The 16,402-nt window shown below is 41.0% G+C and overlaps 2 protein-coding genes across 4 annotated transcripts in view; one reads left to right on the top strand and one right to left on the bottom strand.

Annotated features, from left to right (window-relative positions):
- Window positions 1–1,865, top strand: part of ARMC2 (armadillo repeat containing 2) — a 143,417-nt gene extending 141,552 nt beyond the window's left edge. Inside the window, exon 18 of the mRNA XM_070073719.1 lies at window positions 341–1,865. Within this exon, the coding sequence (XP_069929820.1) occupies window positions 341–447 (107 nt within the window). The 3' untranslated portion in view covers window positions 448–1,865. The remainder of the gene's footprint in view (window positions 1–340) is intronic.
- SESN1 (sestrin 1) overlaps window positions 731–16,402 on the bottom strand; it is a 116,586-nt gene continuing 100,914 nt past the window's right edge. For all 3 annotated transcript variants that reach the window (XM_008263340.4, XM_070073725.1, XM_051854451.2), the window contains 9 exons: window positions 14,134–14,199; window positions 13,156–13,356; window positions 12,388–12,570; window positions 10,464–10,706; window positions 7,041–7,188; window positions 6,161–6,273; window positions 4,709–4,899; window positions 2,960–3,104; window positions 731–1,869 (listed from right to left, as the gene is read on the bottom strand). In XM_008263340.4, coding sequence (XP_008261562.2) covers window positions 1,783–1,869; window positions 2,960–3,104; window positions 4,709–4,899; window positions 6,161–6,273; window positions 7,041–7,188; window positions 10,464–10,706; window positions 12,388–12,570; window positions 13,156–13,356; window positions 14,134–14,199 — 1,377 coding nt within the window. In that variant the 3' untranslated portion in view covers window positions 731–1,782. The remainder of the gene's footprint in view (window positions 1,870–2,959; window positions 3,105–4,708; window positions 4,900–6,160; window positions 6,274–7,040; window positions 7,189–10,463; window positions 10,707–12,387; window positions 12,571–13,155; window positions 13,357–14,133; window positions 14,200–16,402) is intronic.

Here is a 16,402-nt window from a genome sequence, read left to right as displayed (position 1 = left end):
GCAGACAGAACAATGGCGTGACACAATCCCGTGTACAGGACCACACATGTACTGCTGCTGGCTATCAAGAAACAGTTCTTTAAATATAAAATCTAATGACGAGAATACCGTTACCAAGGTCATAGTCCTGTCTGCTCACTGGCGTGTTGAATATGGTTTGTGTCCCCACAAGTTCATGTGCAGTTGCAACCTTAATTCCTTATTGCAGCTGTGCTAGGAGAGGGGGCCTAACGGGAGGTGCTGGGGTCACGATTACTCCTGTCCTCCAGGAATGGGTTAGCTGTCTGTGGGAGTTTGGCCCCTTTCTCTCTGCCCCATACCCATTCCCTTCTTTTTCCAGCACAAGTTGACATACCATACACCCATCACCAGAGGCAGCCATTGGATCTTGGACTTTCCAGCCTCCAGAACCGTGAGCCGAAAGACACTGCTTTTCTATGTAAATGAGCCAGTCTCAAGTAGTCTGCTACAGCAACAGAAAGCAGCGAGCACAGGACAGGCTCTGCCTCCACCTCCATGTTCTCGAAGCTCTGCCCATCCGCTCCTAAGCACGCAGCCCTACACCCAGCTCTCCTTGAGTCTTAGTCTGGCCCCAGGAGCTCTGTTTCCCAGAAGCCTCTTCCTCTGAAGACAGTGTGACTCTGCTCGGCTTAGGAAAGCGAGTAGAAACTCACCACCATTACTGATTTGGAAGTCATGACTTCCTAAGAGATTGAGACAGCAAATAAAATTGGAGAAACATTATTCTTTATTGAAAAATACCAATAATACTGACAGACTTCAAAAGCAATTCACGCTTCCAGAATACAAAGTTCTTAATACATTTTTTTCCAAACCTGTATTCCAAACAAAGTTAGCTTTTTTTGTAAATCAAATTTGATAACCTGACTAAAAATATTTTCCAGCTTTATTATTTCAGGAGCTGCATGCCCTTTAAAGTAGGGAGCACGGGGTGGCGCGCCCTGGGGCTGCACAGCAGTCCGCAGCAACGCTGCCGCGAGGGGACGCTGCCACCAGCGTCAGAGAACCTCGTGGAACAGCGTATCAAAAGATAGCCAGTTTTTCTTATAATGTGCATACTTTCATTTTTCTCAAAAAGCAATCTTAAAGAATGCCACTGTAATGTAGTTATCAGTCAATAACTGAGTTTAAAAAAAAAAAACTACAGAGAAAGAAATGAACTGTTACCATCAAAACGGTCTTTGCTGAGCTGTGAGTAATAATTCTATGCATTTTTCAGATGCAAAAAAATTAACATGTATGCGAGTTTAATTTGAAACCACACAAATTATGTATGAAGGCTCAGATAGTAGCAGTGTTCACGTCTATTACTAATAGCTTAACTGGAACAGCCATCTGTTCATTCCACCAGCCAGAGTAGCAGCACCAAATCTTCTAGAATTCTTTATGTATAAAGCTTGAGTCATTATCCAAGTCCCATTCTTTGCATGCTCCAATTCTTGTTATCTTATTTAACACAGAAGCAACAGGATTTGGAGTTACTGTCTGCTGTATTAACAGCTGCACAGCATCTTATACTGTCAAAAAGCAAAAACACTGGACGGCAGCTCTTCTTCACAGCTCGACACTTGAAGCTGCCAGGCACACACTGCTCGTGCCAGCAGTGGTATTTCCACAGTAAAATAGCAGAAACTAAAGGAATCGTGGCACAATGGATTTCTGAATTCTTTTGATCTACCATTGGTCCTGGGGCATGGTACCTTCCCCTTGTACACTATATCCGCTGATCACTCCCCACTCATCTTCAGCGAAGGAAAGGCCTCAGGTCATATAGCGAGTAATGGCTCTCAGAGCATAAAGGAGTTCTGCTTGCATCCGAGCTTCTATAAGAAGCAGATTAACATGAACCTAAATATGAAACACAACATCACATAAGGGAGAGGTGTAAGCATTCAGTTTCTCAATGCATCAGTGAACACACACCACAGATCAGTACAGGTGTTCCCTCAGGATCATGGCAAACTCGTTCCAGGACCCTGAAGTCTGTAGCTGCTCCCATCCCTCGTGTAAAAGGGCAAAGGGTTTGCACGGAACCCACACCCATTCTCCTGCATAGTTTACATAATCTTCAGCTTGCTTAGACATTTGTGGAAGATGGCTATTATGAAGAAATTTCATGGCTTTCAAAACTTTTTTGCTCCAAGGTAAACTTCTAATTAATGCCATTTTCCACCACTTTCCGAGGTACCCTTGTCCGATGTGAATGCTACGTACACAGCTGTCATACTGTCTTGTTTAGACACTGGCAAGGAGGAGAAGTCTGTGTATGCTCTATCCTTGAGAAGCGCACCACCAATCAGCTTCCACATCTTGGGTTTAGTGAAGAAAAACAAAAGCTGACTGATGTTCTTTTTAGATGGATGTTTTCAGCCTTTGTTTATATTGGGTATCTCTTTTCTGGGAGAGCTGTGACATTTCAGAAAACCTCGACACTGCTTTATGAGAACACCAACTTCCCTTGCCAAAACATCCTTCAGTAACGTCCACAAAGATATTTCAAAGAGCGTGGACACTTTTGGTTATACAAGGTAACTTATAGAATGGAATGACAGGTTTATTTTGGTGCAAAGAAAATTCTGAAATCTAGAATTTCTCTAAGACCCCTTATATGCATGGATTTCAAAATATTTTTGCACCAAGATAAATAGCTTTTGATCACTTTTTCTATAAACTTTTTGTTGTGGGCATCTAGGGAATCGGCCAGCCGATGGAAAAATCTGTTTGCCTTTCAAATCAATTAAGAAGAACTCTAAAGCAAAATAGTTTTCTTCTTCCTAAGTAGCAGCTCTGCCAGCTCTTGGACAGTGAGTATGCCCTCCTGCCTTTATTCTCCATCGCCACAATGAGGTTCCCTTCCCAGGGAGCACTGAGAGCCGACGACGTGTCAGGTGAGGGGGTGTCACAGCGTAAATGAGCCACGACGGGCACGGGCACGTACCTTCTCAGAGTGCTTGAACTGCCTCCAGAAGCTGTCATACATTCTTTTGGTAACCTTTTCAGGAGTGCAAACAACAGTTTTGATATAAACTTTAAAGCTACGATCCAAAAGCTGGTTAATTTCACCATAGTCATAGTCATCATACCTGTTAAAAGACATAGTGGGAATAACACGATTTTCAATGCATTATCTTTTTTCTTGTGAAATTATGTACATAAATAGAAAGTGCTGTATTCTTTCTCCCTCTCTGTGTAGGCAGCTACTGCCAACAATGATATCGCTTTCCGATGTTTAATTAAGGATGGATAAGTGAGTAGGAAGGGGATAAGAAGCAGAGTACATAGGGAGGGGAACAGAAAATTGTGCAGTGCCCAAGCAAATCACTGCTGGAAGTTGACACTGTAGCACTGGGTACCAAGCAGTAGTGTGTATTTACAGTCATGTGCAAGCAACCACATTGTGATGAACAAATTCTGGAAACAGAGCTTATGAGTACTGCTGTAAGAAATTAACAAATTATTACTGCTATTACCAATATGTTATAAAAATTAGAATTTTTTTTTGACAGGCAGATTTAGACAGTGAGAGAAAGAAAAGTCTTCCTTCCATTGGTTCACCCCCCCAAATGGCCGCTATGGCTGGCGCACTGTGCTGATCTGAAGCCAGGAGCCAGGTGCTTCCTCCTGGTCTCCCATGCGGGTACAGGGCCCAAGCATTTGGGTCATCCTCCACTGCCTTCCCGGGCCACAGCAGAGAGCTGGACTGAAAGGAGCAACTGGGACAGAATCTGGCACCCCAACCGGGACTAGAACCTGGGGTACTGGCACCACAGGCGGAGGATTAGCCAAGTGAGCCACAGCGCTGGCCCAAAAATTAGCATTTGTAAACTCACGTTTCCAGGAGTTTCTGTAGTTAGAACAGAAAACATTGTGGGGCAGGGGATGTGGCCTGGGTGTGACCTCAATGTCTACACTAAGCAATGGCTGTTCTGCTTCAAGTCAGGAGGTCACGTGCATCACCACTTGCCCTGCCCCACCAGGCGCTAGATTCTTGATCACACAGGCCCTAAGGTCGCCTACTGGGTTTTTAGTGGAAAAGGGGGAGAGTTCTCATCCTACAACCATTCGGGAGACTAAAAGTCAACAGTCTTGCCACTGATTCTGGAACTCGGTCTAAAATTGGTCAGATGTGCTTTAAATGCCGGAGCAGTTTAGAGTAGGTTAAATGGAGTTTGTAGATTTTGACCAGAGTCACTGATAAAGTCAAGCTTTCCTTGCTATTCATTTCATAGCTAAGATAACCAGGAGGCAGTGCAGCAAGGAGCTTGTGTACACACGTGAGTAGGCAGGCGGCTGCATTTCCTACATAACGTGGGGATGTGGCTGAGACCTAGGGGGAAGGACGATCCACAGGAATAGGAGCATGTCAGGAGATCAGAAACATGGAGTCGCAAGCCTGGCCTCTTCATCAGCTCACGGACCAGGCTTGCCTAGAGACAGCTGTCATTTAACTCTTGTCACTGTCCCTATCTCTCCCTGCTGCCTAACTAGGAGAGAGAAAGGAAAAAAAATATATATATATACACACACACACACACAGCTGCAGCCCTGTGGTTCTTTGAAGCATAAGAAACATAAAAATAAGCTTCTGGGGAGGGGATGGTGGTGTCTGTGCATGTGTGTTCTGTGTGCCTGCGTCATTGTTCCTAGCGGAAGACAGCTCTTTATAAACATAAGAAAACAGACTGACCTTATGCCAAACATGCAGTGAATATAGTTCCAAATAGCCCGTCTAAGCATTGAGGTATCAACATCTTTGTGCATTGCCATTGTGTTATAAGTAAGATTGTAAGCGATGTGAAATTTTTCATCAATCAACTGTCCCACGTCAGGGTAAAGGCGATTTACCAAAGAATAGCCGTGGTCTTCCCAGCAATAGTCCTAAACACAGGGGACAGAACAAACATGAGTCATCAAAAGGTGCCAGGTGAACGTCTGCAGCCCTGCAGGACGCCGAGCCTGAACCCAGGCCTTTCTCCCAGGCTCCCAGTCCCTTGTTCTCAGTCTCCATGTAGCAGCATTCAAAAGGTCACGTGTAGTAACTCTGCAAGTTTAAAAACCAGTGGAGGCCCTCTCTTCCCCTTGAGCCCAGGCCACTAATTTTGGGCTGTAGTTTTCACTGTCTTTCCACTCAGCAGCCAGACGAGGCCCATCTTGGACGTCCTCTCCTTTTCCATTGCTATAGCCTTTCAAATGGTCCTCAGATCTCTAGTTCAACTCCTCTGTCACTCAGTCCTCCTACCGCCTCCTGATTTCTGCCTTTTCACTGAGTCTCCTAGTTTTCCTACATAAAATTTCCTTGCTTCTTTTCACCTCAAATAAAACGTAGCAACCTCTGACTACTTCTGTGTTGCTCCTTACTTATTAAAATATCTCTGGCATTATGCCATGACTCTGGTCAGAACCTACAAGCCCCATTTAACCTACTATAAAATGCCTAACATTAAGGCACCCCCTCACTGATTTTAAACTAATTCAGCACTACTAGAACAATAGGATTCCTTGAAGTTCTCAGTTGCCCTGCCACTCTCTTTCTCATCCCTCCTCTCACTCCACCCCTCAATTTAAGCTTGGTTGTTGCCTATAATCTCCTCTACCTACAATACCCTTGGTTGCTGGCCACCCTAATCCGAATCTCTTTCCATAAGATTTCCAGCCCGGACAATCTCTTCAATTTCTGTTATATTTCATAACACAGTTAAACTATCAAAGACAAATATCCTGCAACTTTTTCTTGTGCCTAAATTTTACTCCTTTAAACAACATCTTAGTTTCTTGGGAAGAGAAACAAAAATGTTATGGTTCTCAGATGTTATAGTTCTAGGAAAAAACTTATTTAACATAGGCCTCTAACAATATTAATTAAATATTTTGACAAAAAGGATTTAAGGTATACATTGAAACTACAGTATGATTCTAATGATGGAATAGAAGTAATATTACAAGATTAGAAATAGAATAAATATTTGCTAATTAGTTGATGGGTCTCAACTTTTATCCAGTAACTGGAGGATACGGCTACTACTGCCCTTGAGCTACTTCTTGCAAGGCACTTAGCACAGTTCTCAAATCTAGATGGCTCTTATTTGAAGTCAGATGGAGCTATTTTTAATTGATCATGTACAAAGAGTTGCAGTTCTACCTGGACTCGAAATGTTGGAACATGCATCCCATGTCGAGAGAAATCTTTATAGCCATAACTAGTATCCTCAAAGTGACGAGACACATCTCTTGCTGGTGAAACTTCTTCATCATCTGAAATAAACAAACAAACAAACAAACAACATTGAAAGCTTTTCCATTACAGGTGCTAGTTAAAATTCATTTTGCCTATAACAAGTAAAAATAGGATAACCCTTTCTCTGACACCAAGTAACCAGTATCAGTCAAAATAGTCTGGAAACCATAAAAGGAAGTAGCTTACTTGCCAGTAAACAGTGTACTAAAAGGAGAGCCTCTCTATAAAATCCCCGCCCCTGTGTCCCAACTCTGATTTATAGATGTCAGGTTCTACTTGAAAAAAGTATGTAAAGTATGGACACCTCTCTGGATCATCATCATGTTTAGGAGCTGATGAGATAATGGTTTCTTATAAGGACAGTATCATATGGCAACTCCACAACTTCACGCACAGGAGAGAACAAAAACTCCTCCTTAGGAAAAACAAGTTAACACCCAACTTATTATGTCAGTTTAATGCTTCTTTGCTATTAAGAAATATGGTGCTTTTAATACTACTACTCTTTCTCCCATTCTATTATTGTCAATGTCTCCAAATATATTTTTTCCTTTTAAAAAATCCTGTAGTCCGCTTATAGATAAGGGCTAAAGGATTTAGGTTATTGGTAATTTAAGAAATAGTTCCTTTTAACGAATCATAGAATTTCAAAGCTGGAAGCAATCTGAAGGCTTTATGAACTGATAGAGGAGAAAAAAATGGACACTAATATTTAAGTGACTTACTCAAGTTTAAAAGCTCATTAGAACCCAAATTATATCGACTCTGTAACGACTGCTCTCACCTGATGAGAGGACCAGCATGCTCTCTCTCTTTTCTATTTCAAAACGTGAAGCCATCTCTTCTTGGCTTGCCTCCTCTTCATCTCTGCATTCCTGTAACTGCTTCATCTTTTCCATGAGGGCTTCCACCTCAAAGAAGGAATCACTTACCTACAGAAGAAACACAATCAGTGTTACATACGGCAAACACAGAATGAAGCTGGTGGGTATTCTTTTATTAAGTCTGGCTCATACAAATTTTTACCTTACAGAATACAGGAAACAGATTTTCTTACAATTAAAAAATCTTTATTTCTGTCTGTTTTTCAAATAGACAAAAAGAGGTCTTGCATCTGGTGGTTCACTATGCAAATGTCTACCAGTAGCCAGGGCTGGGCCAGGCAGAAGCCAGGAACCCAAGTACTTGGGCCATCACCTGCTGCCTCCCAGGGTACACATTAGCAGGAAGCTGGAAAAGGCAGTAGAGCTGGGACTTAAACCGAGCACTCTGATAAGGAATGTGGGTATCCCAAGTGGCAGCTCCATGACTGTGCCAGACACCCACCCGATTTTCTTCTGATTTTAATGTATGTGAATAGAAAGCAATTACATTAGTCTATTAGGTATACAGATATTCAGACTTTAAACTGTAAGAGAAAAAGGACTTTAAAAACACATTCTGGGGCCCGCATTTGGTGTAGTGGGTAAAGCCCTGCCTGCAATCCCGGCATCCCATATAAGTGCTATATGTGCTAGTTCATGTCCTGATTGCTCCACTTTCAATCCAGCTCCTGCTAATGGCCTGGGAAAGGCATTGAAAGATGGCCCAAGTATTTGGGCCCTGCTACCCATGTGGGAGACTCAGATAAAGCTCCTGGCTTCAACTTGGCCCAGTACTGGCCATTGCGACCATCTGAGGCATGAACCAGCAGATGGAAGATCTTTCCCTTTCTTTAACTCTTTGAAAATAAATGAATCTTTTAAAAAACACATTCTAATGCTTTTATAAAACTGATGTCATTACTATTTATACTGTGTTAGAATTATAAGTTGGTGTTAAATTGGAAACTAAATACTTAAAAGTCAATTTCTGGAGCTGGCGTTTTGGCATAGCAGGTAAAGCCACTGCCTGTATCCCATATGGACTGGTTCATGTCCTGGCTACTCCACTTCTGATCCAGTTCCATGCTAATGGCCTGGGACAGGCAGTGGAAGATGCCCAGTGCTTGGAACACTGCCACCTACATGGGAGACCTGGATGAAGCTCCTGGCTTCAGCCTGAACCAATGCTGGCTGTTGTAACCATCTAAACAGTGAACCAACAGATAGATGGAAGACCTCTCTGTCTCTCCCTTCCTCCCTCTGTAACTCTTAACTTTTGAATAAATTATATTTTTTTAAATTTCAACTTCTACTTACACTTTGTAGATCTTGTTGAACTGAGTAAGTGGTTTTGCATCTAATATGAGCATTGGGCATATTGTCACCTATGGCCATCTTTAAAATAGTAGTCCTATTATTAAAAATGAAACATTCTTACATGGCTAGGGTTGGCCACTAGACAGAGGCAGCTATCACTTCCTGGGATGACTACGGCAGTGTCGCATCTGTAAGTGGGGTCCAACACGTGAGAGGACTGGCCAGGTGACTAGTGAGCTGGCTGAACCACTTACATTTTTTATGTCCCATGTATCTTTTCTATGAAAGCTGATCAAATCCATGGACTGTATTTTATAAAATGGACAGACAACACATCTAAAAATCTCAACTCTGAGTGTTCAAATAAAGAATTACTGTTTCTCTTTTTTCAAATGTCATTTCCTTCCCCAGGAATGTCCTCAAGATCTCTTATCTCCCACTGTTTGCCTGGCTTCTACACACCGATCCTTCGGTGTGGCCTTATGTACCTCTCCTGGCCACCTGCCCCTACTGCACAGCTGAGAATTAACTCTCATGCAGCATTCTCCTCACTCCTTCAGAATACCAATCACAACCTGCAGTTGTTCTCCACATGAAACTGAGTCAGTGCTGCCCGCCCCCAACACACACACCCTGAACAACCTTTCTGAAGGGTAGAGAACCTGCTGTTTTATTAGTACATACTCAGAGCCCAGCACAGTACCTGGTCCACAGTAGATAGACAAGGAATACTTGCTGTAGAATGACTGCAGTGTCATTCCCTATTACGAGGCAGTCTGTGCTGCCTGTGCTTTATATTTTCATATGACCCAAACAGTTAGACCACAATACCCAGTATGAGTCCTTTTTCTAGTAATGTTATGATGGCAAGTCCTCCTGTGATGGTACTATTTTCCTAGGGCATACATTTCCATATTTATTGCCCTGATTGAGTCAGTAATCAACCCTCCACCCCTAGAATCCTCCTGCAACCTCCAGACTTTGAGACCCATCCAGTGGTTATAAGCAGGTCTGCTATGGAGGATGAAGCTGATGGTACTGAGTCCTGTCAATACAGTATTCCAGGATCAACCATGGTAAAATTAGCTTTCTTCATCTGCTGATTTCACTATGTGTAAATGCTACCTCTTATTTAGCACCTGATAAATGCCAAATGCTGAACAAGGCATTTCACCTCTTTAGAGGCACTTTTAAATCTCACGAAACTATGTTTCACCTTTAGACATGAAAGAACTGATGGGGCTCAGAGAGGCTCCGTGACTTGCCCACAGTCAAATATTTAAGTTGAAGGCAACTCAACGTGTCTGTTTCACAGTAACAGTGCAACTAAGGGCATGTCTGCAAAGTGTTCAGATGACTGCGCTGCTTCTCTGGTTTCTTCTGCAGTATAAAATAAAGCCTTGCTTTTACACGGCAGCAAAAGCACACAGAGGGAATTGACACTCACTGTATACAGGAATTAAAATGTGCTCACAGAATATTCAAATTGTTCTGTTTCAAAGGAGCAACAAAACTGAGGATAAAAGCCAGAGGGGAGAAAGGGTAAGGGTGGAAGTATTTAACAAATTTACCTTCTATATTTGGGCAACGTTGAGCATGAAAAAGAATTTTAAAGGGAGAAACTTCCAGATTGAAGCCAACTAAATCTTCTGAAAGAGGAAGAATTAAGAAGCCAGCCTGTTTCATTTGTGCAAAAGGGAAGAAATGAAATGTGACTGGCATCCCAGACTCCGCCACTGCCAGGCCACACTGCTGTAGCCATTCACTACTAGCTGGCCCTGATGGGCACAGGCTGTTGGTTCCTGATCCTAAAATTACTGGACTGCAATCTCCAGGGGGGGGGGGGCATGTCTCAGGATTTTGTACATCCCTCAGCACCTGGTGAAGGGCTTTTATCCTTAATGAATAAATAGAGGGGTCTAGTATCTCTGTGGACTTAGCAGGGTTGATTTTCTAAGAAGCCAAACAAAGAAATAATATCACAGCAATTATTGTGATTAGTCTCATAACAAATAATAGATACTTACCGAAACATTTCCTGCTGAGTTGACCTGCGTCTCATCCACACTGTGATTGCCATTTGTAATATCACAGATGCAGTAGTTACTCACAGAAGGAGGTCTGAATGTGTGGCCACCATCACAATGAATTTCTGGACTGATTCCACAGCCAAACGTGAATGAGGCAAGAGAATGGTAGTGTGTGAGCAGAACCACCGCGTGGACCAGTTCTGCAAGGGACCAGCTGTGCTCCTCAGCTTTTAAAAGTCCCTCAAAGGAAAAAAAAAAATTTTTTTTTTCTTTATACTGAGATCTGGTGCAATGAAAGTACAGATTTCATCTTAGTTAATCTATCTAAAATAGGATTAGTCACCATACAAAGCCTAGCACAAATTACAATTTGAAACATATAGAACCTATAATTTGCTAATTTTTATGAAAATGTATTCACGAATAGAGCTTACCATGTTAATGACACATTAGTTTGATTTTCTGAAATACTGATTTAAAAATTAATAGAATGCATATCTGTTAAAAGCAGTTGCTGCATTTCAGATGCTGGGTTATGAATAAACTCCTGTATTGTTAGTTCAAACTCTCAAACCAAATGTAATAAATTTGTGTTTTAAGAGCAAGTTACTATGTGAGTGTCATGTTTTGTTTATTAGCAGGCTTCCTTGAGGAATTTTTATGATGTGGCTTGAACAGCTTGACTCTGATTATTCCTAAATCATCAAATTAGTTTAAAAGTTACACATAAATTCTGTATTTTTTTCAGATTTATTCATTTTCTTATATTGTGTAATTTTTTTCTTACTTGAAAATACAGAATAGGCACTGTATTAATCATTCAAATTTTATACCTTCTGAATAATACCTTCAATTATATAACAATATCTAAAATGTTTAATAATAAAGAAAGACAAGACCAAAAAGATGTATTTTCAAGAATTTCTACTGCACGGTAGACCTTCTAATGAATATCAATCAATCCGCTTTTACTCGGTCACCTTTTTAAATAATTAGAAACAGAAGGAACTAGTTTCAGGTGCCATTTTAGAAATGAAGATGCTCCATGGTGAGATGCCACTTCACGTCTCAGGACAGCTTTAAAATCCATAACACCTGACCCCAGTGCTGGCAACAGTCTGGAATAACAGGAATGTAAACTGGTATAGCCGCTTTGGAAGACAGTTTCATAGTTTCTTCCAAAGTTAAAAACAGCCCTCCCATGTGATCCAGCAGTCACACTCCTATTTATCCAAATAAACTGAAAAGTTTGTCTACAAAAAAGCCTGCTCACAAATGAACATAGCAGCTTTATTCATAACTGCCCCAAGCTGGTTTTAACCAAGATGTCCTTTAGTAGGTAAATGGATGAACGCTGCTGTGTGCCGTCTAATGGAGCGTTCTTCAGTGATAAGCGAGTGGCTATGTCACAGAAAGAAGTGCGGGCACTTTAAATGAAAGAGACCAATCTGAAAAGGCATCATACTTTGATTCTACCTATATGACATTCTGGAAAAGGCAAATCTGTGAGACAGTAGAAAAGTTAGCTGTTTCAGGAGGAAGGGAGATGGATGAACCCGCTGAAGCAGGGGGCACTTTCAGGCAGTGACTATTAAGTATTTTGCATATCAGCATTAGGACATTGTAACATTCTGCACTTGTCAAAACCCATAGAACTGTCCAAGGTAGAGTGAACCACGGACTCCAGTTCATCGTAACAAATCAGTGTTCATTCATCTCTTACAACACATCTATCACACAAATCCTATAGGTTAATAACAGAATATGTATGTCTAGAGCAGAAGGCTGAAGCGGTTAAAGGTGGGGGGGGGGCGGTGTGTGAATTCTGTACCTTTTGTAACCCAAAACCGCTCTTAAAGAAGAAAGTCTGTAAAAAGTGTTTTTGAAAATGACACCTGAGATGCATTACTTCACTGCTTACCTCAATGTGCTCTTTGGTAATGAGCCAGGGTCTATGGGCTAACACTTTGTTGAGTTCTCCTAAGTTCTGCAGTTTGGGAGGCGCATTTTCTAAGCCGTTGAGCCACTTGGGGTCCCCACCAACATGGAGGAAGTCGCTCACATGCAGGTTCACTAGGTAGGAGCACCGATGTCTTGCTGCAGCCTGAAGAGAAAACAAAAGAGATTACGCTAATTCTAAATAGTGCAATCTTGAAATGCTACTCATCTTTTTTTCTGTAAATGTGCAAAACAGATGAGTTTTATTGTTTTCAAATTTTCCATTAACTACAGAAACGGAAGTTTTCAGATTAACATTTAAAAAATGCAAAAAACACCACAGAAAAGACCTCAGAAATATTCCAAGAACAAATTATCTAATAAAAAGTATTTGAACTTTAGAAACTATACCTATATAACAACTTTCAGGAACCTCAGATTAAGAGGAAAGTTCAATTAAAATAATGGAATATTATTTAGATTGGCTAGGATTAACACTTTTTGTCAATATAAACTTTGTATAATAATGAAATAGGTATTGTATTCCCTTAATGGCAAGTGTTTTTTCAGAATTGTATAAATATTTCTTTTTCTGTTATACTTGAAAGCAAGTGTACTTAAAAAACAGAGGCTAACAGGAATCCTAGTATAAGTCAGAATATAAGTATTTATTCCTGTGTTTTAAGTACTAACTGTACCTTAAAGAGGTTAATAAAAGCAAGCTGAAATAATTTTTCATTGATTTACAAACCATTATTCCAATGTAGTGCCGATAATGTAGGGGTAATGGCCCATCCATTTGCAGTAGATAGTGTTGAGTTTTTAAGAAACTTTCTAAATATTGTGGGTGGAAAACCATCACTAATGTGATGTTATCCAAACGACCCAAAGCAGCAAAAGAATCTGCAAATAAAGCATGCATCTGTGCGTCTTCACTCCCCACTTGGAGAATCTGTATAAATGAGAGAAAACTCTGGTTATATACATTGTGAGTTAGTTTTAAAGAAAGAAAATGTGTGGACTGAACTCTAAGTATCATTTAGAAGCAGATTAAATTAGGTTTAAGAGAGCAGAGTTTCATATTTAAACTCAACTGGTAGCAAGATAGAAAAAACAGGCAGTCATAGATCACATATTATCCAGTAGGGGCTAAACAACAAAGGCTGAACCTAAAGGCCATCTAGATAGGCTGCTTGCAGGCTTGGCCAGAATCCAGATATAGAAGCAGATTTAGATTATCAAACTTGCAGAGCCTGCAAACAGACAACTAAAGAATTTCCTGACAACACTTCCTACTCTCAAGTTACGCAGAACCAAAACTAACTACTTAGCAATCATTCTAAAAACTGAAGCAGAGACGCCTTTACAGATACAGCATCACAGGTGGGAGCTGGTACTGTGGAGATGGTCGAGACTAAGGATCTCTGTTTACAGGCAAACCTAAATGACATTCAAATGTAAGTGTTCGCTATGTTATTAGTCAAAACCAAGTCTTGGCTGCACTTGATTGAATGTGGGTGTTTAAAAAAAGCATCATGAAATACTAGAAATCAACACAAGCACGAGAGCTTTCCAATCCCACAGATTCACTGCCAAAGCATGATTAACTACAATCAGCTCTGCATAAAACAAGTCGCTGACCAACAGTTGCTCAGATGCCAAGATGCAGGTCATGAAAATTTTTCCTTAGAAGCATACAGCTCACTGTGTTCTTTCACAAACAACATACCTCCTTTTCTGGGATGAATCTGCTTGGTCCGTGTCCTAGTGGTCGAGGAATTCTAATTCCAAGTTCCTAGAGAAGAAAATGACACCATCTCAAGCCTCCAGCAGTAAACAACATGAACTCAGACTACAGGAATGGGAGGGAAAAACAACCTGTTACACAGGGACAGGCTTGTTTTGGTGGTTGGTTCTCATGGCCGTATATACATACCGCTCTTCTATTCGCATCACCTAGTTAACAACAACTTAGAATACGACTGACTAAAAACAATAAAACCCGTTTCACTAAAACCAGAGTTTTGCATAAAGTACTTGGCAGAAAGTCCAGAACAGAAAGTTCAGCACACAGCAGCCAACCCTGTGGGTTGTCAGAGAGACAAAATAAGACCAACGTGTTTGTACGTCCCAAACTCAGCCAAATACCAATCCCGAGCATCTTGTGAGGAAATGAGGCAGCAGCATCTCCACCTAGATGCTCTGACCTGGAAGAAGTGTAGTTATTACTACAGCCCACAGTAAGACCTTATGGAAAGGAGGGAAACATTATGAAAAATGAAAACAAAAGAGAAGGTATGAAAAGACGTCTGTCCCCGCTCACTAAAATAATTTCAGAGAAAACTCATTTTGTCTCCTAATTTGCCTTAAATTAAGCTTTGTGTATATGGGATATCATCAATTTTATATATTTTAGAAAAACTCAAGTATTTCAGTAATGGTTTTCTGCCTTTGACATAGTTAATCTGGAACTCTGTACCTCAGGTTGACAATGCAGTGTGGTCAACAAAAACTGATAACCTACTCTTAGCATCTCTCCCCATAACACCCTCAATATGATGTGCTATAGGAAAAAAAGGGGGTGGGGGTGGGGGCTGGTGCTGTGGCATAGTAGGTTAAACATCTGCCTGCAGCACCAGCATCCCGTGTGGATGCCAGTTCGAATCCTGGTTGCTCCTCTTCCAATCCAGCTCCCTCCTGATGGCCTCAGAAAGCAGTAGGAGATCCAGAAGAAGTTGGATCCTGGCTCCTGGCTTTGGATTAACTGGCCATTGTGGCCATTTGGGGAGTAGTTGGCAGATGGAAGACCTCTCTCTTGTCTCTCCCTCTCTGTAACTCTGCCTCTCAAGTAAATAAATAAGTCTTTATGAAAAAATAATTTTTTGGCTTGCTTTGAGGTCTAGATCGTATCAATCTTATTTTTCAAAAAGTTAATAGTTTATACAAGCAGAGAATAACTCTTCCTTATCTAATTACACAGAAATATTATTCCTATTTTCTCCCTACTGTATATAAAGGTTCTTCGTGATACAAACCAGATGCCCGCCTTTTAAAGAAAAAAAGGCAGGGTGAGGGGGTGGTAGCAGAGAGAAGTACATGTGGCAGCAGTTCAAGAAATCTGGTCCAAGTAAATGAAAGCCTTTTAACAAAATGGATTTTTAAAAATTAAGCAGGCAGGACAAAGTTTAGGAGAATCTTCATTAGTAGAAATCAAGATTCAAGTTCAAAGGAGGCTGTGGTTGCCAACTGAGTGTATAAAATAACACAATGAATCTTGCACTATAGATTAGTGATGTTTCACCCTGACTATTCCACACTTATACAGAGGACAGCAATATTTTAACCATATACTCTTCATTAAGGGAGGCACTTAATTCACTAGTCTGGCCATGGATGTGTCTTGATTTCAATATCCAGTAGTAAATGCCAAAACACATTCTTGTTACTGAATACATCATTTCAGTACAAATGCAGTCATTTACATAAGATGATGCCTTTCAAACTGCTGAATTTCTGATAATTACATACCTTTTTAAAGATTAATTTTTTAAAAATTTTATTTACCTGAAAGAGAGAAGTGGGGGCAGGGAGAGAGGGAGGGAAGGAGAGTGAGTAAGGGAGAGATTGATACTGATTTCCCATCTGCTGGTTCACTCTCCAACTGCCTGCAATACTGAGAGTTGGGCCAGGCAGAAGCCAGGAACTCACTCTGGGTCTCCCACATGGATGCCAGAGCCCCAACTACTTGAGACATCATCTGCTGCCCCCGTGCACATTAGATGGAGGCTAGAATTGGGAGAAAAGCCAGGACACAAACCCAGGCAACTCCAATATGAGATGGGGACATCAACTAATAGGCTAAAGACTGCCCCTACAAACAATTTTTTAAAAATATCTATTTATTTGAGTTACAGAGAGAGGGAGGGGGAGAGGAAGAAAGGAAGGGACGGAGGGAAAGGAGAGAGAGAGAGAGAGAGAGAGAGAGAGAGAGATGAATA

The sequence above is a fragment of the Oryctolagus cuniculus genome, chromosome 5, assembly GCF_964237555.1.
Source record: "Oryctolagus cuniculus chromosome 5, mOryCun1.1, whole genome shotgun sequence".
NCBI classification, from domain to species: Eukaryota; Metazoa; Chordata; class Mammalia; order Lagomorpha; family Leporidae; genus Oryctolagus; species Oryctolagus cuniculus.
This window is presented reverse-complemented; position numbering and strand designations above follow the sequence as displayed.